Below are 25,000 nucleotides of genomic sequence, written 5' to 3'. Positions count from 1 at the left end.
TCTCTCTCTCCCTCCCTCTCTCTCTCTCTCTCTCTCCCTCTCTGTCTCTCTCTCCCGCTCGCTCTCTCTCTCTCTCTCTCGCTCACTCTCTCTTGCTCTCTCTCGGGCCTTCAAAGCCTCTCATTGTGAAGGAGTGAAATTGTTGTCCAGCTCTAAAGCTGAGTCTGTATAATCTGTTTACGAGAGGGGGTGTGAGGAACAGATAGTCTTACTTCAGATATGTTTTACATCCCACAATTCAAACTGTAGAAAAACATGGAAACAGTTTTGAGTCACTGTGAACGGAACATATCTTTTTTTAAGCCAAACCATTTTTTTTTTACTGTCTGGAGAACAGCATTCATAAACTGGATTATTTTTTCTATTTTTGTCCATGTCACAAAGTGATTTATTTGGGTAAAATGAGTTCGGGAATCACTTTGCTTTTGCTAATTTTCCACTCAAACGGGCCTGAATTGGGTTAATGGGTTAAGGCATCCTGTCTTTCCTTGTTTGCCACTTTAACGTTAAATCAAACTCGTGATTTTAGCATAGAGGAAAGAGACAATAAACGCTGTTGGAGTGCTGGCTCTATGTCTTTGCTGATGATCTCTTCAGATCTCTGTGTGCTTTTTCTGCTCTGAGTTCTCCCGTGAATGCGGAGTGTCAGAAAACTGCTTTGTTCTTGCTGTGATACATCCGTATTTACCTCCCACTACCATGGCCGGGCTCGGGGGACATAGACAGGCACCAGGCCTAGCCCGACAGCGAAAAAAAAAAAAAAAATCCTACATAATTTATGACTGTACAATTACATGGAATCAAATCTAAAGCTGCTTGTTTGTATGCTCAAAAGGAGAGGAGAAGAGAGTAGTGGAGAAGAGAGGAGAAGAGGGGAGAGGAGAGGAGGGGAGAGGAGAGGAAAAGAGGGGTGAGGAGAGTAAAGGAGGGGAGGGACAGAGAGGAACAGAGAGGAGAGGAACAGAGAGTAGAGTAGAAGAGAGACAGATCTGTGTTTGAAAAGCAAGAGTACTGAAAGTAAGCAGTGAGGGAGAGAAAGAGCAAGAGAGAGAGAGAGAGAGAGAGAGAGAGGGAGGAATAATTGCTGGCTGGGTGGGTAATTAAGTGATTGTGAACGTGGTGTACGTGAGCTGTCGCTCCAATCAGAAGTGCTGTCACACTCAACGACAGCAGGCCGAGAGGACAGGCGCCAGCCACTTTGATCTGGCCTCATGCATACAAAACCGGGTCAGGCTTTCGCCATTAAAGAAACCCTCCCCTACACACATACACACACACACACACACACACAATATTAGAAGGCCACAGCTTCAAAGAGCTACAAACCAGCAAACTCAACATAAATCAGGCACGAAGGAAGACTAGAAGAGAGAGAGGAGAGATAGACCCGATTCTACTTCCTCAACTACAACATTAATTTAATTTAACAGAGACAAAGTGAGAAAGAGAGAGAAAGAGAGTGAAAGGGAGAAGCTAAAGAGATTATTGATCAGGCTGACCAATAATAAATGTGTATAATTACAGATTTTGGTAAAATGATCATTTATTCATCATTTTCCTTTGACCTTGGGTTCTCATTGTCTTTTCCTGAACGTATCTGTCCATATTTCACAAACCTCACTAGGAAAGCTTGGCATGTTCAAGTGTGTTACTAATTTTCTACATTAATAAATCATATCAATAAATGACCATGTTTCTCATTTCAGTCAGACGCTAACTTACTCGCTCATGGTCTGAGCCCGGTGATGTACTTACCAGGTCAGTCTTTGGCTTGACAACCTTCATGAAAGCTCCGCGAACCTCTGCCTCTGCTCTCTCTCTCTGGGTCACCTTCCTCGTGTCCAAAAACTTCAGATTCTTCAGCTTATGCAGGACAAAATACCTACAGATCACACACACACACACACACACACACAAACAGGATTGTGTCACATACTGGTGTAAACTTTCCACTGACATCATTCATTTCAATGCAACTAAACATTCATAACCTAACCTTAACCCTGACCTTAACCAATTTGGAAACAATTTGGCACTTTTTTTGCTTCAATAACGAGTAGAGTATTTTTTTTTTTACTGAGGACTTTTTTTGTAAAAGGTTTTCTAAAGGACTAGCTAATTTCCCCATTTTTCAGAAATGTATATCCTCAGGGGACATTTGGCCTGCATGATGTCACAGGAACAGCAACTTGACTGCCGCTCAATGCTGCCAGTTGGCATATACACACACACACACACACACAAAGCATAAGGAATAAATTAGAAAAAAACAAATTGTCATTAATACTTTCCTGTGAAAATCTATGAATCAAGGAAAAAAAAAAAAGAAGAAACACGGCATAAAAAAGTGCCACGGTCAAATGCGACAGTGGATATCAAATAATTCTTATTCCAATTTGCCGTGTGCTCATAGAGACAGAATTAAAAGTGAAAACTTGTTTACTATGTGCGAAGTCGACAGTGGCGATATCTTTTCTTCACTAATAACCTTCAAAGTGGCTGGAAATAAGGCAAGCGCACACAGACAGTAAGGGAATGCAGATGATGTGCCAAGCTGTCATCTGTGTGATAGCATGGATCTGTCTGAGCTCTCTCACTCTCTCTATCTCTCATTTACAGACAGATAATAGCAGGAATACACAGACGACAAAAGATCCTCTCACTGTCTGACCCAGATGGAGGAAACAACATGTCACAACTAAACTTCAGAGAGAGAGAGAGAAAGAAAGAAAGAGAGAGAGAGAGAGAGAGGTTGGGTGGGTGTGAACAGAAGAGTAGAAGAACGCATTCAGGATCCAAACAGAGCTCTCTCTCTCTCTCTGTCTCTCTCTCTCACTCACACACACACACACGCACGGGCAGGTGACAGATTGATGATGATGTTTATAATGAAGGACGATAGCAATGCTACACGTTCACTAGCACAGGATCCCACAGGATGACGTTTTTGACTGATCCTGTTTAGACACATTTGCATCAAATAAAAAAAAAAAGAATTATTCACTCCAACCTATCAAATATACAGTCAATGCTGATATGCTATTTTGGTAGCTATAGGCGCATTTCCCACAAAGTAAAAACAATACGATACTGTTCATATTAACCATAATAATGTAAAACACTGTAAATTTACGTTTACTTTGCGTGTTATTTACCTTTGTCTGTGTTCTAAGTGTCTGAGTTATGATATTTATGTTTGAAAACTGGTTTGAGAGGCGCTGGACTCGGGGTAGCACTGTAGTATACTGCTCCAGCATAGAAACTAGACAGAGAGGTATTTTTATGTGGAATTTGACTTTATGTTTATCACCATGTGTTTCAACAGTCTGAAACTGCATTGAAATAAACAGACTCTATGCGTGTGCATGTGTGAGTGCGTGTGTGCCTCTATGCTCTCACAGGTGATGGTTAGAGTCCTTTGAGGTTGACCCTACACTCTCCCCTAGCTGATGAAGAGCAGATGTGAGGTGCAGATAAAGGTGTGTGACGTGGAGAGTGAACATGCTGGTCAAGTATTTGACTAGCACATTCCTGACAAACAAGACATTAATCCTGGAGCACAGACAGGAGGTTCTGGACATGCAGCACACACACACACACACACACACACACACACACACACACACACTGTAGTAAACATAGATGAATTAGCTCTGAAATCTGCGCTGAAATACATCCTTCTCTCTCTCTCTCTCTCTCTGTTTATTTCCCACACTTTTTGTGTACATATTTGTATCTGTTGACTTCATGTGATCAACTGAAATGTTCAGAGAGGCAAACCGTTTTTCACCATGTCACTGACACACAGTTCTCTCTGGGCAGACGTTGAGGGATGTGCGTGTGTGTGAATATGCGTGTGTGTATGTGTGTGTGTGTGTGTGCGTGCGTACGTGTGTTTGAGTGTGTGTAGCCCTGGGCCGGAGATTGTCACGACCCAGTGCTGGCCAACCTTGTCAGACATGAAATCTGCATTATGCTCAAATTGATGTATTACTCTGTGACACATTATGAATATTACATCAGAAATCCACAGCTGCTGTCAATCAGACAGGAGAATGTCCTTCCTCAGAGGGAAGAGAGGCCTGAGAGGACCTCACAGAGAGAGAGAGAGCCTGAGAGAGCGCGAGAGAGAGAGAGAGAGAGAGAGAGAGACTCTTAGCTTTTTCTGTATGCTGAATGATTTATACAGTACACAGCTACAAAAAACATGCACTTATGGTTCTGGAAGACAAAAGAATGCATTTTTGTTCCTTTCAGTAGGTCTTATCTGGAAAACCTGACAAATTGCAGTTACCTGGCGTGGCATTGCACTGATATAGACTGGAGCTTGATAATTAATGCATCACTCAGTCTTGTAAGGAAGGGTAGCAAACAGCCGTTTGTGGTTAACACAATTCACATGTGAAATTGATTTTGCAACCCGGCAGAAAAAAAAAAAAAAACAGAGGATGAGTTCATGGTACCATTTGGTGGAGAGCTGTTTATCGTCTGACTACGAGGCCTGTGCGACGGGCTTTATTATCCTGCGCAACAAACCGTTCACAAAACACGGAAGACTGCAAAAAAAACCACTCCCGAGACAAAAAAGACTTTGTCTATGATGGATTTCTCTACGCGATCGCCATCAAACATATGCATAAATACATAAACTACTACTACTTTTAGTAGTAGTTTAAAAATATAGCACTACTAAAAATAAACTACTTTAAAAATAACTGCATGTTGAAATGATCTAGTCTGTGGCATTCATATGTAAGCAGGATAAATTGTAAGAACTGTCTCTGTCCTAATAGCAGTTTGTAGTGTGCAGTACAGACTCTGTGTGTGTGTGTGTGTGTGAATATAAGTGGGGAATGTGTGTGTTAAGCATGTCAGTGGGCATACCTGTATCTCTGGTAGTCATCTTCATCTTTATCTGGGCTGACCAGCTGATTGGGACATGCCTCATTTCCCAGCATGCTCAGGTACTCCAGTGAGGGCGTCACATCAGCCAGGTGCTCCAACAGTGCCTCAATATCGGTCAGGTGTCAAAGGTCAGAGGTCAAGGATTCCATAGCATGAAAGACATGAGAGACCCACATTTTTTAAACCCCACCCTCCCCCGGTCGTAGGTTAATATGCTTCATTTAAGGACCTGGTGTGGGTTGAGGAGTGAATGAGTGTGTGTGTGTGTCCTCCAATGTGTTTGGGTGAGTATGTGTGTGTGTGTGTGTGCATGTGTGCCTGTGTGTGTAAGTGTGTGTGTCCTGCAGTGTATTTGTCTGGGTGTGTGTCCTGTAGTGGGTCTGAGGGATGGGGAATATTGAAGGAGTGACACAGTGATGGATGTCTTGTGGAGATGCAGTTAGTGAATCCCAGTGCCTTGGAAAACTTTCCCAAACAGCCATTTCACTCTACATTTATCACACAAACAGCCGTTTCACTGAAAACTGAGTGCAAAGTGTCACAATAAAACTCTACTTAATGCAGCATTTGAACTTCAATTGGTCTCTGGGTCTACAGGGTGGAAATAACTGTCTTATTAGTGTGCGAGGACTACTTTACAACATAACCCCATTTTCTGCCTCCGACGCATGGCTGAAGGAAAGCTGGATTTTTTTCTTAAATGTTCACAGAATCACGAAAAAAAAACTTTTTTAGTGCACTCAAAATAAAGAAAACAACGCAGTTCCATTTTGACTAATCCTGTTAAAGTTAACGTCCTGGTCTACAAACAACCGTCGATTCATATTCTCTTATGACAGGTTAGCAGTGTTTTGTTACACTAGCTACACCTGTGTTTCTTACAAACAATCTTTCCGTTGTAATTGTTTCATTTCTGCCGCTGTGCTTTTGCCGTCTCTCTTTGAGCTGTGTTTGGTGCCTATGTGTACGTTTGTATACAATTCTGGTCACATTCTGTTTTCTGTGTTTTCCACTGTTGCTTCTCTCCTTACACTACTCCCTTTGTGCTGTTAGAAGCCTCATATCAGCATTCTCATAGAACCTTAGGCTAGTTTACATTGTCTTCTTCTCCACTAGAGGTCATCATGGCACAAAATCTATCCATCTCAAAAAAAAGAACAGTCAAATTCTGTTCTCTGAGGAGAGGAAACAGTTGAGCAGCCACATCATATCAAGCACATTCCGGAAGGTTAAGTACTCTAAAACAAACTCCAGCGTCCAATACCATGGGTACAGCAGACAACGCGACCCTGTGTCTGTACCCCTATCTGTCCGCCGAACACAGGTTCCAAAATGTAATCTCCTAAAGGGGTGTCTTGTTTTTCTTAAAAATAAATAAATAAATAAATAAATAAAAAAGGATATATGGTTCTTATTGAGCGTTAGGGTGTGAAGCTTCAGTAACCTGGGCAACTGGAGGTCATTTCCGAGAAGATTATTGTCCACAATCAACTCTTCCAGATCAGGGAACGCTTTCAGCCCTGTCAGTGACCTGCAATGATAAGGCAATAGAGGGAAAAGTGATATGGCTGTAAATCTGGAGGAGTATTATGCACGGAAATAAATATTTCAACCGCTCTCATTGCATGGTGGAATAGTTTGGGGTTCAGACTGTGGGGAGGGGGGGTAAGGAGAATTAGTAACACCGAAGCCCCCCCCCCCCCCCCCCCCTTCCCTTTAATCGAAGCAGAATCCTTCACACCGCCGCCTGGCAGCATGAGAGATGGGGGTCGCTTGTGAGTAGCCAGGATCCAAAACAAAAGGCTTCAGAAATGCTGTGTGCGGGATGAATCTGTCAATGTCTGTTGCCTTGAGGCACCCAGCTCTGCCTGACCCTAACCCTCCATTCCCAAGATAAATAACGCTGTCACGGCTCACCTTCACTCCCCCGACACTAATTTAACTCGTCATCCATCATTTTCAACGACAAACTAAAACGCTGCCCGCAAAAAAAAAATAAAAAATAAAAAACCCAACTTTAACGGCAGCTCTCCTAAAATGATGATAGGCCATTTAGTCTTTTTTAAAGCACTGGATATTCTTTTTATAGAAGAAGAGTTCAAAAACCTCTCTCTCTAATTCAGTTTAAGGACCCCCCCCCCCCCTCCACACACACACACCCACACACCACCCCCCACCCTAAATCCTTAACACACACCCCTGACTGAAAGGGGTTGTGCAGGGCAATGTCAGTACCCTGTAAAGTGCAGGCAGTTGAAGGTGTACAAAGCCCAGAGTGTGCTCCTAATCCCTAAAATGGCACAGGCTGACAGCCTACAATGGTAATATATCCATGTTGAGTTAATTGACATTTAGGTCTGTCAGCTCCGCTTGAAAAAGAACAACTCAACAGCGTCAAGAGTCTTCCCATTAACATTTTTTCCCTTGTGTCTGGAGAAAAACAAATGCCAACAACAACAACCACAAAAAAAAGTACAACATTTACATGGATTGTACTGTTTTGTATTTTGATTTAATCAGATTAGGGAAAAAAAAGAAGAAGAAAAGAGAATGAAGAATTCTGGGAATATTATCAGCTAAAAAAAAAAAGAAAGAAAGAGAGAGAGACAAGAGCAACCATCTCAATATGTTAATCTAGCCTTTAGGGTGAAACTGGGCCTCATGTGAAGAAACCCTAGGTATACTTCAGACCACTGTCACTGCTCACATATAACACTCATTGTGCTACTGTGGTGTGATGAAAATATGACACTGTTATCATGAGAATCTACACAATGCTGGCACCGATGGAGAGAGAGAGAGAGAGAGAAAGAAAGAAAGAAAGAAAGAGAGAGAGAGAGAGACACACACACACAAACATAGACACAGCCAGAGAGACAAAGACAGGCTAGCTTAAGGGAGGGTGGAGAGCAGAATGACAGGCCGCAGAAAAAGGACAAAGACAGTGCCACATGAGAGAGATGTTCCTATTCACCCCCCCTCACACCCCACATCTCTCATTCTGGGTGTAGTTGAGCATGTGTTGGTGCAGGTGTCTGTGTTTCTATGGATGATTAGATCTAACTGCGTGACTGTGTATATATTAGACCACGTAACTAGGGCTGGGTACCAAACTTCAATACTTTTATGGCACCGACCGAATAGCTTAGATACTATTGAGTATCAAAAATGCATTGTCGTTCGGTACCAAATTTCGATACCTAAGGAGTAAATCTCATCGGCAACAGTGAGCCAATTAGCATGCAGCATGCTTGTACCAAAATAACAATTCTCGTGGTTGGCTGTCTTTAACATAACGTTACAGGATGCAGGAAAATCACTATGTTACGCCCAGAGACGGAACTCACATGTGTGTGTTGTTGTATTTTGAGAGGCATGACTACAGTGTGTGTCACATAGTAGATGAAAAAATGTCTAAGAGATCAAAAGTGTGGCTCCATTTTATCAGGCTCGACACCAACAGAGTGCAATGCAATATATGCAAAATGTACATTGCTGCCAAGCAGGGTTTCCGCTACGATTTTTTCTTGCTGGTCCAGTGTCCGGAAAGAATTTACTTTACCGGACAAATTTGAAACTTACCGGTCATGTTACATTAACAGTCTATGTTACAAATGCAAATATAATGTACACCTAGTTTGACGAAAGAATGACAATGACCTCCAATCAGTCTGACTATTTAATGAACAGTAACAGCAAAACGAACAGTAACGACTGAGCAAAACCTCAACATTAGCTGCTAAAATGTAGGCTATTACACAACATTTGTAACCTGTAACATCTGTAGCCTGTTTAAAAAAAAGGCTAGGCCTACATGGCATCAAATCTAGCCTATAGGCTACTAGGCAATATTTTATTTTCTCCTTTTTTGTTCATTGTGGCAAAGTCCTCTGCTGCCGACCTGAAATCAAACGTGTCCAATGTGTCTTTGCAGCTTGCAATGCGCATTAGCCACATCACTCTCTCCTCCTCGCGACCACTTCGTTGCACTCTTAATTGTGTGAGCATTATTATCGGACATTTTGACCAGCAAGTTTTTAATTTATCTTTTTTTTTTTATAAATTTTACCAGGCAAAAACTGGTAATTACCGGCTAACGGAAACCCTGCTTCCAAGCCCAGCAACACGACGAATTTGATGAAACACTTTAATGAGCATGGAATAAATTTAAGAGCAGAAAGTTGCTCAATGTAAATAGATTTATTTTTTAAGTTGTAAAACTGCTTTGAGTGGAAAAATGCCGTGGTGCTGAAGCATGAAACTAAAGACTTTAAACAGACAACTTACATTAAACCACATTGTAGTAAAGTCAAGGTATCGGTACCAGTACCATTATCGAAAATCTTTGAACGATACCCAGCCCTACTCATAACTCTATGGACACTTTCACATTATTCCTCCATTAACTGACTCATGTGTGACTCCTGCTTTGTGTGTCTGGCTACTGTTTTTTTGAGTGTGTTAGTTGCCTGTTTAAGACAGAAATACGTGTGTCTGTGTGTTCGAATGTGTGTCCATGCTAGAGGGGGAAGGCATATATTAATTGTTGTTTTCATGTCATCACTGTGGTGTGCACTGATTTAATGTGTTAAATTCACAGCTGGGGGAGAGATCCAATCACACAATCACACTCAACAGAGCATAAAGCTGTTTAGTTACAGCAGCCTCAAAACACCCAACGCTAATTTCATTGCTAACATCATTTTATTCCAATGAACTGCATCTGGAAGGTGTGTACAGGGAAAACTTTACAGTCTGTACAGTAAATTACCAAAAGCTAACTTTGTTCTTGTTTTGTTTCGGAAAACATTAATAAGGTAAATTGAACTAGGTGAGTATGTTCCCTTAAGCTTAAGTCTGACTAATTTGGCAATTAAACATATATGCATATCACGCACGCGCGCACACACACACACACACACACACACAGGTAGGAACCAGGCAGACCCTTACCATGTTCCCATGGGGAATCAAAAACGGCCTGCACATTTTCACCACCATCTACACAGTTGCACCAAAGAGACAGGGCAGCACAAAGCAATGATGTCTGCATTTATCCAAGGTGAGAGAAAGAGAGGGAGGCAGGGAAGAAGGGAGGGAGGGAGGGAGGGAGGGAGAAAGAGAAATAGATTTAACGAGCCACAGCAATGAACCCAGTCCTTGTTAAGATAATTATGATCAAACGCATTGTCAGAGTTAATACCTCACACAGTTGCCTGCACAGAGTGGCTTTCTTCCTGTCCACATTGGCTCATACATGCACACACTCACAGACGACAGAGAGAGTGAGAAAACAAATCCATTAAAACTATGATAACACTGAGAACCAAGGAGCGGATGATTAGAGTAGATTTCTCAGTCACACTGACACAATTTGAAGTGTTTGCCTATGTTGTATTCATATCGTTATTTCAATTTAACGAACAAGGTTAAATATGAAAGCGGTGATATTGGTGGTACGGTAGAAATGGAGGCTGGAAATGTGACAGATTTGCAGCTGGCTGATACGTTGAAAGAAAAGGTCAGAGTTGACAAAGGTGTCATTTTTCCCTTACTGAGAACACAGGTGTGTTTAGCACAATAATGTGAACAAGCCTACTGGCAATTTTTAAAAAGGAAAAAAAAAAAGAAAAAAAAAGAAAGAAAAGAAACAAGAAGTGTAAATGCTCTCATGTTTCCTTTCAAAAGCCTGTAAAACAAACGACTAGGCTGGCTCTCCTCAAACGAAGACAAACAAGAGCAGGAGACAAAGACAGTGACACACAGACAGGCTGACAGAGACGGATGGCTCGATAGACAAATACTAACGCAGGCACACTGATTGATAAACTACTGCTGACAACGGGGCAGAAAAAACAGTCTGTGATTATTGGTCAAAATGCCAGTCACTGAGATCCATTAGTCTGAAGGCATCTCAAGCCACATGTCCACACAGAGAGAGAGAGAGAGAGAGAGAGAGAGAAACAACGAGACTGCTTTGGAGGTCATCTATTCTATTTGTTTTAACTAGCATGTACATAGGACGAACTCCGCTGAACCTTTAGATTTGAAAAGGCCTTTGAGTTAACAAATAACATGAACCGCAAACAGGACATTCCCCCATAGACTGATACACACAGGTGCAAAGGGAGAGAGAGAGAGAGAGAAAGAGAGAGAGAGAGCACAATTCCCTCTCTCTGTCAATCAGCATGTTTGAATCCACATTGAAGAGAAGACATAATTGCAAATCGAAAGCAGTAACACAGATCCTTCGGGGGAATCATCCTCCTCACAGATCTTTGACTTTAGTGTGGCACTTCACTGCTCTGTTTGGTTTTTGGACACTTTTCAGAAGGTAGCCTATCTCTCTCTTACATTTTCTTTCTTCTGATGACAGCTATGCTTGTAGAACTGTCGTTCTCATCCTATTAAAATACGATGTAGCATTATCAAGGTTCTACTGTTACTGTTACTGTTTAAAATGGTAGTACTCTGGTATTACAAACAGTTCTGTGATGAAAAGAGGATACACACTGCTACTGCCATGGTATGACTGCACCTCATAATCAAACGAGGGGTACGTTTGAATAGACCAGATTTTAACCAGATCCTGTGATCACATATACATTTGTTAGAATATGTGAAGAACTTTCTGGAAAAACCTCTGAAGATCTGTCACACTAGTGTCAAATGTATTAAAAAACAAAACCTAAACAGCATCTGTCAATTTTGCCCGTTCCACTCATTTAGTCCTGTCTTCTGTCCATGCATTGTTAGTAGTCTTATAGATCATACACAATAACTGTCAGACTAATCTCTACATTTTGTCATTACAAAGTTGAACACAATAATATCTCTGGTCACGTGACCTAGCAATCCTCAGTATGAAAAAGGAATCCTAACAATAAGGCTGACAGTAATCATCACTGCTCTCATTTTCTAGAAATTCGTCAAACTGATCTCTCCACACCTGTTAGCCAGCTATGCTGTGTACGCAGTTTTGCTGTGAAGTGTGTCTAAGACTAACTGATGTTTTAGCTTTGTTATGCTAGTCATTCATTTCTCGCTAAAATGAGTTAAGTTAGCTATCACAAATGGACACCTTGGCAACATTCTGACAGGTACTTAAATTACCAGAAGGACATGATTTTACGACTTTAACACCTACTGTGGCCTATTAGGTTAAGGGTTAAATTACAGTAATTTATATCAGCTATATGCCTCAGCTGACCATTTGAATAATTAATTTTCTCAGTGGAAGTCATACAGTTTTGAATTTCAAATAGGGTGACCATACGTCCTCTTTTTCCCAGACATGTCCTCTTTTTCGGGCCTAAAAAATGCGCCCGGCCGACATTTCTAAATCGCCAAAAATGTCCAGGATTAGGCTTTTGCTTTCCACAGTCGGCATTCGTTGTGTGTGCATTTGCATTGCTTTGACCTTGTTCTTTAGGTCCCGCCCTCTCGCACGGCACCAATGTACGGTCATGTACACTGTCGTGCCATAAACATTGGTTAAACTGCATCTCATTCTTTACCGTTAGCATCGCAGCAACAGCTAAGAGACCTTAAGAAAGCCGTAATGCCACCAAAACTCGAATGTACGGAAATAAAGCCATCTTGCCACTGTTTTTATGCCAGCAGTTATTTGTCTTATTAAAGGCTAACTGGCTATGTATTGCGGCAGTTAAATACAGATGCAGTTTCACATTGCATTGTGAGGCATCAGCCTTACATGCGCAACGACAGGAACCAAAAGTGACACACACTTAAATTTCCCCCTAAGTTAGGAGGGGAGTGCATCATCCCTCCCCCTACCCATCCCCTATCCTCTTCTCTGAAAACCAAAATATGGTCACCCTAATTTCAAATTTATTTCAAATTCAAATGTGAGAATCTGTACAAGATTTTCTTCACGGCTTCTTCTTCTTCTTTTTTTTTAGTGAGAGATTTTTTTAATTAGAACTAACAGTTCACAGAGTTAAAAATCATACTGATGCTGAAATGACGTTTCTTCCAGTAATACAGGGGCATATTTACACTCCCTGTGTTATCATGGAATGCCTGTGTGTCTAAAGCCAAATGCAAGTTCTTTCATTTCAAAGCAAGAGTAGCCTTGTTGTTCAGCAAGCACACTTACAGACTTAGAGCATTTTAACATGACGCATCATCTACAGTAAGGCTAAGATTTCAGATCATGCATAAGGACACTCGTTTCATTCAACCAGTTAGTAGTTAAATAGAGAGTTGCATGTGTTACTGGACAATGACACATTTCCACCACTTTTTTTTTTTTTGCTGTGTTACAAATCCAAATGAGGCGGAAGAAGCAGAACATTTTTGGGCGCCAGTCTGTACCAACACTTATCTCCAGAGCCGCCCTCAGGCCGTGTTTTAAAGTTTGAGGGGTGATGTCACATCAAAGACACCTCGGATGGGTAGATGTAATGTTTTTATTCGGAGGAGACGGAGAATGACGGGCGGATTGACAAGCTGTTGGTTCAGAGGGCAGAAGATAAATGTTTGATGAATCGGTCTGTTCTGGAGGAGTGATGGGATTCATATGCTCCTAATGGACTGACTGCCTAACTCCGCACATTACCTGCCAGCTTAAAAAAAATGAAGAGAGAGAGGTGAGAAAGGAAGGGAAAAGGACGTCGGACTGCATTCGATAAACTTCAGTTAAAAAAAAAAAGTGCTAATGGATAGATGGATGAGTGGAGGTGTAGTTGGTAGTGCTCGTACACACCTCTGTGTCTGTCTGGAGTCTTGACTAAGCCCTTCATGATAAAATCAGGTATCATATCACACTGTGTGGGAATTAGACAGACGATTACCAACGTATGCGTGCTAAACAGAGGAAGCACCTGAGCTAATGATACAGGAACCTGAGAAATAATAGACTACGTCTGTGTTTCTGCTTCTCACATTACTGATGAAGAACCCACATAACTCCACAAGTTGGAGGATCTTTTTTTTTTTTCGCAAATCTTTGAAAGAGGGGAGAACAGAGAACAGCTTCATCAAGCCACTGAGGGAAAACAAACCTCACGCAGCAGCAGCTAATGTAAGACAAACGACACCTCCATGCCCTCCTGCCCTCCACCCACATGCAATTCTGTTTTCAATCTCCAAAAACATGAAGGTTGAGGATACAGCCTCGCCATAAATCTCCCTTACCGCGGGGCATTAGGCGACCATTATCAGAGCTAATCTCTCAGACTCTACACCACCGAGCTCCCAATGTGTCACTAACTCTCAGGTGGCGGCAATTTAAAGATCACGCATGTTGGGGAAAATGGGCCCTGCTAGCGTGTCAATTTACATGCATTAAAGGATTACACATCACCTACCACCTACCACCTCCCCCTTCCGCTTTAATGGAGACAACTCTACCTCCCTTGTATTTCTCTAACATCTAACACACATCTCTCATACCTACCGTTTAATCACGCTGAGACTGGATCGCATGTAATACATGATGCACTCACACACTGAATTATGAAAACTATACACTACATAAGTGTTGTATGTCCACTCATCACACAGAGTGCACAAAAAACACACATTCATTCACTTATGCATATTTACAGTACTTGAAGTGTGTTAATCACATTTTGGTATGAAATAGCACATGGTGAATGTACTCCATGTTTGGGGCCTGCTGGATGTTCTAGGTGAGCAGTTATCTGGGCAAGATGGAGAGAGAGAAAAAGGCAGATAGACAGAGAGAGAGAGAGCACTAAGTGTGTGTGTGTGTGTGTGCGCGCGCGCGTGTGTGTGCATGCGTGCGTGAGCGCGCGCGCTTAAGGCCGGTCTGAGTTATAGACTGGTCTTGTGAAGATTCACAGCTCTTGCTGCTGGGAGGTTCATATTCTCACATGCCATTAGGTCTGCTGATGGCTCATTGAATCAGGCAGGAAATTATTTCCTGCCTGTGTAGAGGACAGAGCTGTTCAGAGCGTGGGGTCTGAGGTCACCCAGGCTGGCTGCTGTGATTAATGACTGGAGGAGTTGAGAGGGCCAGAGGTACAGACGTGACAGAGATCTCTGACAGCTCGGGCTTTTTAAGCAGCCGTTTTGACCCGGGTTCTGACTCTCTCCTTTCCCACTGCAGCGTCTCGCCGACATGCTGGACTAAGTCAGAGCAGCGCAAGACCCCATGGTCCTGAGCTAGGGCACACACGCGAGGGACATGTCTGGCTAGCCTCACATCTGTGGCTAAAACGGTCACCCCCTCACGTGTCACTGGCTGTCGTCTACAGGCGGATGCTGTGTGTCTGTAAGGGTCTGTATCAAACTGCTGCTAATTAAAATCCCCTAATAAAATAAGACACACCGCACCACTGTTCTACACTGCAGAACACCAAAACTGCGTATTATAATATAACTGTAATGGAGACAGCAAAAAAAAAATAGAAATATCAGTTGGCGTATGACTAAATTTTATAAATAAAACTTTAGAGATAAAGGATGGAATGTTGAATTTATATTAACAGTAGATTCAGTCCATGACTGTTTATAGAGTCCATGGTGGTGAGAATGGATAATATAAACACTTTTTAGCGCTGTTTTAATACACATGTACCAGTGTAAATGCAGCTCTGAGAGCCCTTGCTGTCTGTCATGAGTAAGTGTGACACTCTAAGTGTTAATGTAGGTCAAACCGCTCTGTATGTAAACAGATGTACATGAGTAGAAAAACAAACTTTATGTAACTCCAGTGGGAAGCAACATTTGCATATTCACTATGTACATGACATATAATGATGATACAAATACCCTGTCAGCTGTGAAGCTGGAAAGTCAGGATTCAAACCTTGATAGTTAAATTGAATATTGCGGGTGTAGCAGCCACTTATGCTAGTTAAAAATGTTAACTGTCCCAACAAATTTGAAATGAAAAACAGAGATGACTGTTTGACTGTTGGGTAAACACCGTGAATACGAGGTTACGTGATGCTTCCCACGCCTAAAAAACTGCACCGTTGCTCTCATGGTTCTTCATCTGTGTTTAACCCAGTTTGCGCTAAAACGACGACTTTGACCGATTGCTGCTCCCCTTACATAACTAATGCACTTTCTCCAGTGTAGCAAGGCTATAAAAATCAATCCCATTCTTTAGATAACATCACACTAATTCACATCACTACTCATCTAAGAGGCACGTTCATATCAGAGCACTTAGCATTATGATATATACTGACAAAAAGTATCAATGGCCATGCTAACACCACCAGAGCATGAACAAAGCCTACATCTGTATGGATGAGAGTGAGACAGAGAAAGAGAGAGAGAGAGAGAGAGAGAGAGAGAGTGACAGAGAACTTGTCCCCCATATTTTCAGACTCTTTCTGTTTGTGAAATAGAATAAAACCATGAAGCACAGCAAACATTTCCAGTAGCAGGGAAGCGAGTGGTCTACTCTACAGAATCTGAAGTTGAACTGTCAAGTTCCAGTCGTGTACACTGGAGCATCTATCTAATAGCAAATAATCACTGGGCCGCTGTCACTTCATGGCAAATGATCAATGGAGCTTGATGGACAACCATGGCAGAGCAGAAACCGAGGACTGCCTTATTTCTTCTAAAACCACACTTTCCTCTCTCTCTCTCTGTCTCTCTCTCTCTGTCTCTCATAGCCAAAAATACATACTCTCACCAAATCTTAATATGAGGTTATAAATGGTAGAAAAAGAGAAATCTATGGGGGAAACTTCACCAGACACTAGACACAAAAAGGCTTCAGATTCCCATTTGTATCATCTGAATTTATTAAAAACAGCAATTGGCATTTTTCAATAAGAGTGTGAAATTGAATCATCTGATTCTTTAATTGGAGGTAGATTTGTGTTGTGGGGCGCGGGTAAGGGGGATTATGGTCTACCACCTGCACCGGGTCTCTCCAGAGTCCTATTACCACTGCCTTATTAGTCTTTACTCCGCAGATTAAAACACCAGCACTCCGAGCTTTGATCTCTCACTTGCTGACACAAATCCTTTCAAGCCCCAACGTTTTCTGTGAGGTAATTAGTGCTAATTAAAAGGTTTGAAGCAGTCAGTGAGCGTCTCTACCCTGCTCCAAATTGCTATCAAGTTCCTCCGGTCTACATGATCTGCATGTTATCCACAATCCTCTCCTTTTTTTTTTTAAGACTGACTGTCACAAACAATAAATAAACAACGACTTTGACAAAAAAAAAAAACAGCCTTGGATAACAAAGCAGGGCAAACTAAAAGACCAAATTAATCCCACACATTTAACAAAACAGTAAAAAAAAAAAATAAAAATGGGTAAGCGATTGTCAACAATACATCAAAAAAAAAAAAAAAACCGACCAGGTATTATAAAAAAAAGGGCTCAGCTACTAAACTTTAATTTTTGTTGGACATAAAAAAAAATAATTGCAGATCATATTGTTTGACACAAATTACAATCTTCTGTTCGCACCTTCACAAAAAGGCCGCGGTGGAAAGATATTAAGGAAGGTATATACCAATAAACCAATAAACAAATCAGACGGCATAAGTCAATATGTTTAATTAAAAAAAAAAAAACACATCGATGTAATTATAATGTTATTGAATAATTAACATGCACACAGTATATCAAATAATGATGAAATCCATTTCTAATTAAACTCATATTTAATTTGATTTAACTGTAGTATTCTCTACATTTATGTTGCCATCGCAGCCGCATAAATCTCTCAGATTCAGCCCCCCCCCCCCCCCATCTCTTTTACCAGCCTATAATTATAATAGAATTATCTGGAAATTCAGCATATCATTACATGGCTCACAGTGACTGACAAGTCCAGACACAGCCCAGTGACACACAAAAATCAGCCGTGATATCCAACAAAACAAAACTATAATTACATAATCTTAGCATCAAGTAGGTTGTGTGGGATAATTAGACACATTTTTGAATCAATTAAACATTCCAGAGCATCCCCCGCAATTTTTTTTTTTTTTTTGAGGCTAAAGAAAACCATCAAACCAAATCTCACTAGTGAATGAGAATTAAGATTACGTACTCCATGCAAAGACTGGAGTAGAACCAAGAATTTACAGACAAGGTATAAAATGCTGACATGGTGTCCAAGGAAAAAAAATGTGTATGTGTGTGTATATATATATATATATATATATATATATATATATATATAAATAGAAACGGTCATCTAGACTGGGTATTAAAGGGAAAAAAGGTCCAGAGTTATTTTGTGTTGTCTTTATTATGGGTTATTTAGTCACATAGTTATGGGCTAAAGTCTGTGCTAACTGCACTAGACTGGAAACTTCTCTAGAAAAGACAGTTTCCAGAATAGGAATCTATGCAGTGCTTGTACTCACAACTGACATTAACAACAGATCAAGGCAAATTCATGTCTTGCAACTGATCTACCCAAAAAACATTCTGTATATCAAATAAGAACAGGGCCGTATGACAAGAGTCCTTTCTGGTGTGTGTGTGTGTGTGTGTGGGTGTGGGTGTGTGTGTGTGTCCAAAGTTACTCCAATACCAGAAAAGACAACTCTCAAGTTATCTATTCCAGGCAAAATGTGTACACCACTATATTACACTCCCTCTGTTTTAGTCTTACTAGACTGCTGCAGTATTGCTTATCCTCTGTATCTGTCTCTTTCTTGCTCTTGCTCTTGCTTTCTCTCTCTCTCTCTCTCTCTCTCTCTCCTTCTCCCTCTCTTTGATGATGCCCTTCATAGCATATTGACATGACACTTTAAAGGAGAAGCATGAAGGCTAATATGCATAGCTTTAAGTAAAGCCCTACGCGCGCGCTCTCTCCCTCTCTCTCTCTCTCTCTCTCTCTCTCTCTCTCTCTCTCTCCCTCTCTCTCTCTCTCTCTCTCTCAATGCTCCATTAGCTGGTGAAAAGCCAGTCTCATTAGAAGAGGCAGGTCTAGTCAGATCTACAGAGGTGAGCTGCTGTCAACATGATTAGCCATCATTTCCTCTCGATCACTCACTGCCGTCTGAAGTGTTCCTTATGGGCTAATGATCCAAATCTCGCACTAAATCGCCCTCTTCAAAGCCTGCCGGGAAACGCCACCCAAACAACCACCTGAGAAACACACAGATAGCAACTGAAGCGCCGCAATCACACACACACACACACACACTCTCTCTCTTTTAAAACAGGAGTCAAGTTCTCAGAGTATGAATCCTGACCTGGGATCAGTTGCCTTTGATAATACTTTGGCCTGACAGAGAATGATCATGAATAAGCAACTTTTCTCTGAGAAACTTGATACGTATGGACTCTGGTCCTGTTAAAAATCCCTCTCTGTTATCGATTTTAAGCTGCAGATGATGAGGATGTGATCCATGTGTTGTGCAATGCAGGGCGTGGAAAACTTGCATACAAAGAAGTATTACGCATTGACATTTTTATTGTAAAGATATAATTCAGTTAATTCTATTAGAATGTTGTGTGGAGCTTTCTAAAAACAAAGTTTATGCAAAGCGGAATCAAAATTGGGGTGATTTAGTCATACAAATGTGTGCATAATACAGGAAAACTCTCACAAGTGTAAGAGGCCAGTGGCTGTTTTGTCTTCACTGCAGAATATGCATAGTTTTATTGAGCACGGTTTGCTTTACGCTACCTTAAGGTCTGACTGTTTTAGAATTTCAGCAGAGAGCCCCGGGACTTTCCCTTTGAGTGAGAACTGGATAGCGCAAGAGAACGTCTTACCATGCATATGCCCCGCTCGTGTGTGTGTGTGTGTGTGTCTGTGTGCGCATTCATGCACGAGCGTGTGTGTGTGCATGCATGTGTGTGAGTGAATGTGTGTGTGTGTGTGTGTGTGTGTGTGTGTGTGTGTGTGAGTGTGTGAGTGTGTGTGTGTGTGTGTGTGTTTGTTTGTTTGTTTATGTGTGTGTATGTGTGCCTGTGTCACAGTGAGTGTGTTTTCGCACTGTGTGTGTGTCATTGTGTGTATTTATTTGTTTGTTTGAGCGTGTTTGTGCCTGTGTCATTGTGAGTGTGTTTTTGCACTGTGTGTGTGTGTGTGTGTGTGTGCGCACGCATGTGTGTGTTTGTGTGTAGACCCCCGTTCAGCTTGGACATTGAGACAATGTGTCCTGGGGCTCTAGAAGCTACAGTAAATCTTCAAACAATTTATCCAAAACAAAACCCTGCTGCGCTGGGCACAGAGGAAAAAAAACAGAGAAAAACAGATGAATAAGCAACATCCATTGACCTATGAGCACTCCACTATGGCCAGCCCCTCAACTTCTACACCAGCAGATTAAAACTGACAGGCCTGGAGAGAGAGCAGAGACCCTGGCATAGTCCCCCCTCTGAGAGAGCAAGATACAGAGAGAGAGAGAGAGAGAGCGAGAGAGAGAGCGAGAGAGAGAGAGAGAGCAAGATACAGAGAGAGAGAGAGAGAGCGAGAGAGAGAGAGAGAGAGAGAGAGAGAGAGAGAGGGCAGAGCTGTTTCAGGCTATGAATGAAAAATCAGGCATAATAGGTCCTGCTTTATTTTCAAGTGAAACAAAATGGCTCAATTTGAGCACTTAGCCTGTCGAGAGCGGACACGGTGAGATGAGAGAGGAACACACGAGGGGACAACTGAATCAGCCCTCTGATAATCAGACTATCACAGGAACAAAGCCGGATGTCCAACACCGCTCTTCAGAACGGGGGGATTGGGTCGCCTCAAAAAGCCTGTTTCAGCTTCCCCTCTCTAACCCCCTGAAACAAGCACAGCTCCCATTTTCACTGCTTCACACAAACCTCTTTCACTTTGTACAAACACAAAGGCAAAGTAAATATGTGCTACATATTTGTTCAACACGTTCTGTGTTTTATTGTCCCACTGGGGAAAGTGCATTAAGGGCAGAGCTCAGTAAATGCCTTGGGGAACAGGCAGGCTTATGTAGTGAACTCCAACACGGTGGTATTGTAAGCCTTTAAAGGGGAGACTTCTCTGCCCCTTGCTTTCGCCTTGTCGATACTACGGTAATGAATCCAGAATCAACCTGCTTACGAAATTCCCAACCCTCAAGGGAGACTGCAATGTCTCATTTTATGTAGAGCAAGCATACTTTACATCTCTATAACGTTAAAAAAAAATTGACAGTTAGATTTAACGACTAAACAGTTGTATCCAAGCTGTAATGATATATGAACCAGACCTGCTGCTGTTTTGAGAAATGCATACAAATGTCTGTTTGACCTATCGGACCTGTTTGATTGGATCTATACATTATTGATTAAACTTATATGGTTACTATGGTGACTATTAAGTCATACGCAATCATAAACCAGATACCTTTTAAAAATGAGACATCCCCGAGGCACGAGGTCACATCATAAAACCAGATATGTTTGACATACATGAAAGGGGCAAATCCACCTCCAAAACCTGTATGGAAATTGAACTGTTGTTCCATGGACAAAACATATGATGCATTTAGTCAGACTCACATGGGACTTTTCTTAACTAAAAAGATCATGTGCAAACAAAGTGCACTGACCACAAATGATTTCCTTTCAGCTAGAGCCCATTTTTACATGATGTATTTGAACAGCACCTGTATTTGCGTGCCTAAAGTCAGTCACAGAGCCCTGACAAACAAATCAGTTCAGAGAGAGGACAACGCACCATCAGACCTGAATGAGTCAGCCACATAGGGTGGGTCCTGAACTCCTGATGAATTTGACTGGAGAGTTCAACCAAAGGTCAACGAACACAAGTAGGCAAACAACAACAACCTCCAACCCTCTACCTTCTCCAGGTCCGGACCACTCCTGCCCGACCGTGTTCTCAGCCTCGTACCACTCCGGCCTGACACGGGTCCGAGTCCTGCGCCGGTACCCGCCCCCATACAGGTGTTTGTTTGCCAAGTCCCTTTATCTGAACGTGTCTTTGTGTCACGTGTTAAGAAACTGGGAGCACCAAAAATACTAAGTGCACCATGAGCGCGTTCATGATTTACAGCCTCTCTATGTCAGCAGCGCTGGATAAACACCACTACACGCAAATTTGACATTTACACCATGACAAAAACGGAATAAAAAGGAAAACACATATGGAATTCCTTGTGGCTGATGCTCTCTCCCTAATGGCTGAGGTAACAGATGGATATTTGAGCAGGAGATGATGGTATCGGAAGATGATTATTCCACTGGAAGGCTAAGTTAGATAATGCGGAATGCTAATGGAGGTTAGATGTTTGGAATAGTATCTGACCCTGTTGAAGAGGCCTAGGCACTTTGTAAATGTGAGTGACTTTTCTGAGAGCTTCTCTTTTACTCAAACAATAGGACTCTTCAGAAGTGCCAAGGCTATCGGCACAGCTCAAAATACCACAATAATGGAGCTGGAGACTTCTTCTTTTGCAAATGGGGCTCCAGTCAAGGTGTAGATGGGAATCATTTTTATCTAGTTGACACATATTACAACTCACAGTCTCAAAGACGGGAATGGGAGCTCTCAGGTCGATTACAGTGTCAGGGCTGTCGCTTTTTATGAAATATACAGCTTTGAGAAGCATTTCTGAGTCAAACTCAAGAGAAATGAATCACAAGGTGTACTGTTTAACTCCAAAGAACCATGGCTACGACACAATGCCCAGAAATACAGAATGTAGAAGAGAAATATTGTAATGTGGATGACTTCTCCATTTCTTTAACAAGGAAGCCTGCCTATTTAACCCATTTAAGCTATTTAAATGGGATATATGGCAATTACTTATAATTGATTAAACTGAAGTAATTTAGCTACAAATACAACCCTGTCTGTATTTACACCCCACATATTTGTGTATATTACTAATGTAAGTCCACGGGTGAATATTATAAATCCAATTGAATTAATTTGCAACCCTATTTTGTAAATCCTATTACCACATCATATGACGGGCATTACAATCCCATAGTTTGGATAACACACATTGCTACTACTGCATTTAATTGCGTGACCAAAGCTGTCCCTTGCTGTAGCTGCTTACTGCCCCAGTGTGCTTATCCAGACTAAAGCTTTGATTCAATACATAGACCACATATCCCAGGCCAAGCCGTACTTACCATGCATCCTAAAATCCTAAAATGGATTTTGTTTGGGGGGGGGGGGGGCTGGGGAAAGAGGGGTAAAATATGAAGTGACACAAAACAAGAAATCCATTCCTCTACCTCTCCCTCCCTCTCTCTCTCTCTCTCTCTCTCTCTCTCTCTCTCTCTCTCTCTCTTTCCCCCACCCTCTTCCAAAATGTAAATGTGTTCTCTCTCAGTCCCAGCCATAAAACACTAACCTTGAAATAGTGAGTGACAGATAGAATTATGGGTTATTGTACTGTCAGAATGCAGGACAGCTGGGGGATGAGATAGTGTGTTATTTAGACAATCAGAAACTTAAGAGCCAAACTGACACATACAACCCCTCCCCAACACACACACACACACACACACACACACACATACACATAGCACTCCTTTCTGACACGCCTGCTGATCATTTTCAGTCAGAGAAACACGAGTCAGATGGGGGGGGGGGAAATTAATATCACCTTAAAGCCAGGGATTCTACTCTTCCATATGCAACAGGGCCATTTGATACAGGCTGCGTTCACTGAGAGATTCAAACCAGACAACCTCTCCGACTGTAAAAGAGCTGTCTGAAACACTGTGTGAAATTAGTTCTCTAAAAGCTCAACTAAAATATGAGAGAGTGTAAAGAGTAGAGAGCTCTTTTTACACCCTGTCTGCATCGTCCACCATTTTAGGAAATGAAATGGAAAAAAAACCCCAAAAAAAACCCAGAAAGGAATATTGAAACTTGTTGAGTTTGTGTCAAATAAAGAATAAAATAAAGGGCCAAAGATATTCCGCAGTAAGATAACGCTCAGCGTCTTTAACACATTCTGCTATTTCTTAAGAGCAATTACTGGTAAAACCATCGGCATAGACGACATAAACAATACCAAGTAATCAAGTTCACTCAGTGCCCATGAAAGAAAAAAAAATAATAATAATAAAGCAACATGAATAAAACACATTTTCTCTCACCAGTATAATGAATTCATTAAAAACGCAACATTGTCTGATGTGTCACATTTCAAAACCCACTGACAAGTAATTATAATTATTTGTTGAAACGGCATTCATTACCACACTCATCACTGGAACCAGCACTAAATGAAATAAAACATCTGCTTCAATCATTTTTAAAAATATAAGACAAAAGAACATTTCATTTCTTCTATCTTACTAATGCCTACAAGAGTTAGTAAAGAGTTCTCCACTAAAGTAGATGACTGACTCCAAACATCAGAAGCCTATCAGTGGAGGCCTTATGTTCCTCTGACAGCCTCACATCAGTCCAACAGTCCAAAGCACGGGGTTAAATTCTACTTTCTGCTTGCTTTTATCCAGTAGAATGACAGTTAAACAGGTAAGTTAAGGTCTGGACCGTCTATCATGTTTAAGTCAATTCTTATCACATCATATAAGCTCAACTGTTAAACTACTCAATACTTTATCTTAGTGCAAAAATACACCTGATTCTCATAACTGTCTGTAATAATAAGTGACCCACAATCTGTTCGAATGTCTCATGTTTTTACAATGCATTTACTTATCTGGCGACCTTGTCTGTTTTTACCGGATGCTAAACCAGTGCAATATCCAAAGCACAGTGACTGCAATCATTTTGAAACTTTATGTGTGGTCATTTTTGTGCATTGTTTCTGTGTGAAGGATATACTAACAATGCCTATTACTTGAAGCAGCAAAATATTCATTGCATCAGTTTAACCTTTGCATGATTAAATACACAAGTCCGTAAAACACAGTTCTGATCAGATTCTGGCAGCCTGTCACAGCATTTCTATTGATAAACATACATACTGAACCACACACTAGTGTAATAAAGTACTTATTACACCCTAATGTTATAAAGTACCGTGTTTTATGAGGGTTAGTGTCCTTCCTATAGTATCCACCTGAATGAAGGTAAAATGGCTTGTGATTAATTTTTAATGTTGTGTCTGTTGTATTATGTATGGGTACTGGCTTTATACACAGTTTGTGCTATGAGAGGTCCTAGATTCAAGTCATGGTCACCCACTGTAAAATTCCCCT

At 41.4% G+C, this 25,000-nt stretch overlaps 1 protein-coding gene across 1 annotated transcript in view; it reads right to left on the bottom strand.

Moving 5' to 3' along the window:
• lrmda (leucine rich melanocyte differentiation associated) overlaps positions 1-25,000 on the bottom strand; it is a 203,869-nt gene that overhangs the window by 60,164 nt on the left and 118,705 nt on the right. The window contains exons 3-5 of the mRNA XM_030772617.1: positions 6,312-6,436; positions 4,885-5,026; positions 1,756-1,882 (exon numbers count right to left, since the gene is read on the bottom strand). Of these exons, the coding sequence (XP_030628477.1) occupies positions 1,756-1,882; positions 4,885-5,026; positions 6,312-6,436 (394 nt within the window). The remainder of the gene's footprint in view (positions 1-1,755; positions 1,883-4,884; positions 5,027-6,311; positions 6,437-25,000) is intronic.

Source organism: Chanos chanos, chromosome 4, assembly GCF_902362185.1.
Source record: "Chanos chanos chromosome 4, fChaCha1.1, whole genome shotgun sequence".
Lineage (NCBI taxonomy): Eukaryota > Metazoa > Chordata > Actinopteri > Gonorynchiformes > Chanidae > Chanos > Chanos chanos.
This window is presented reverse-complemented; position numbering and strand designations above follow the sequence as displayed.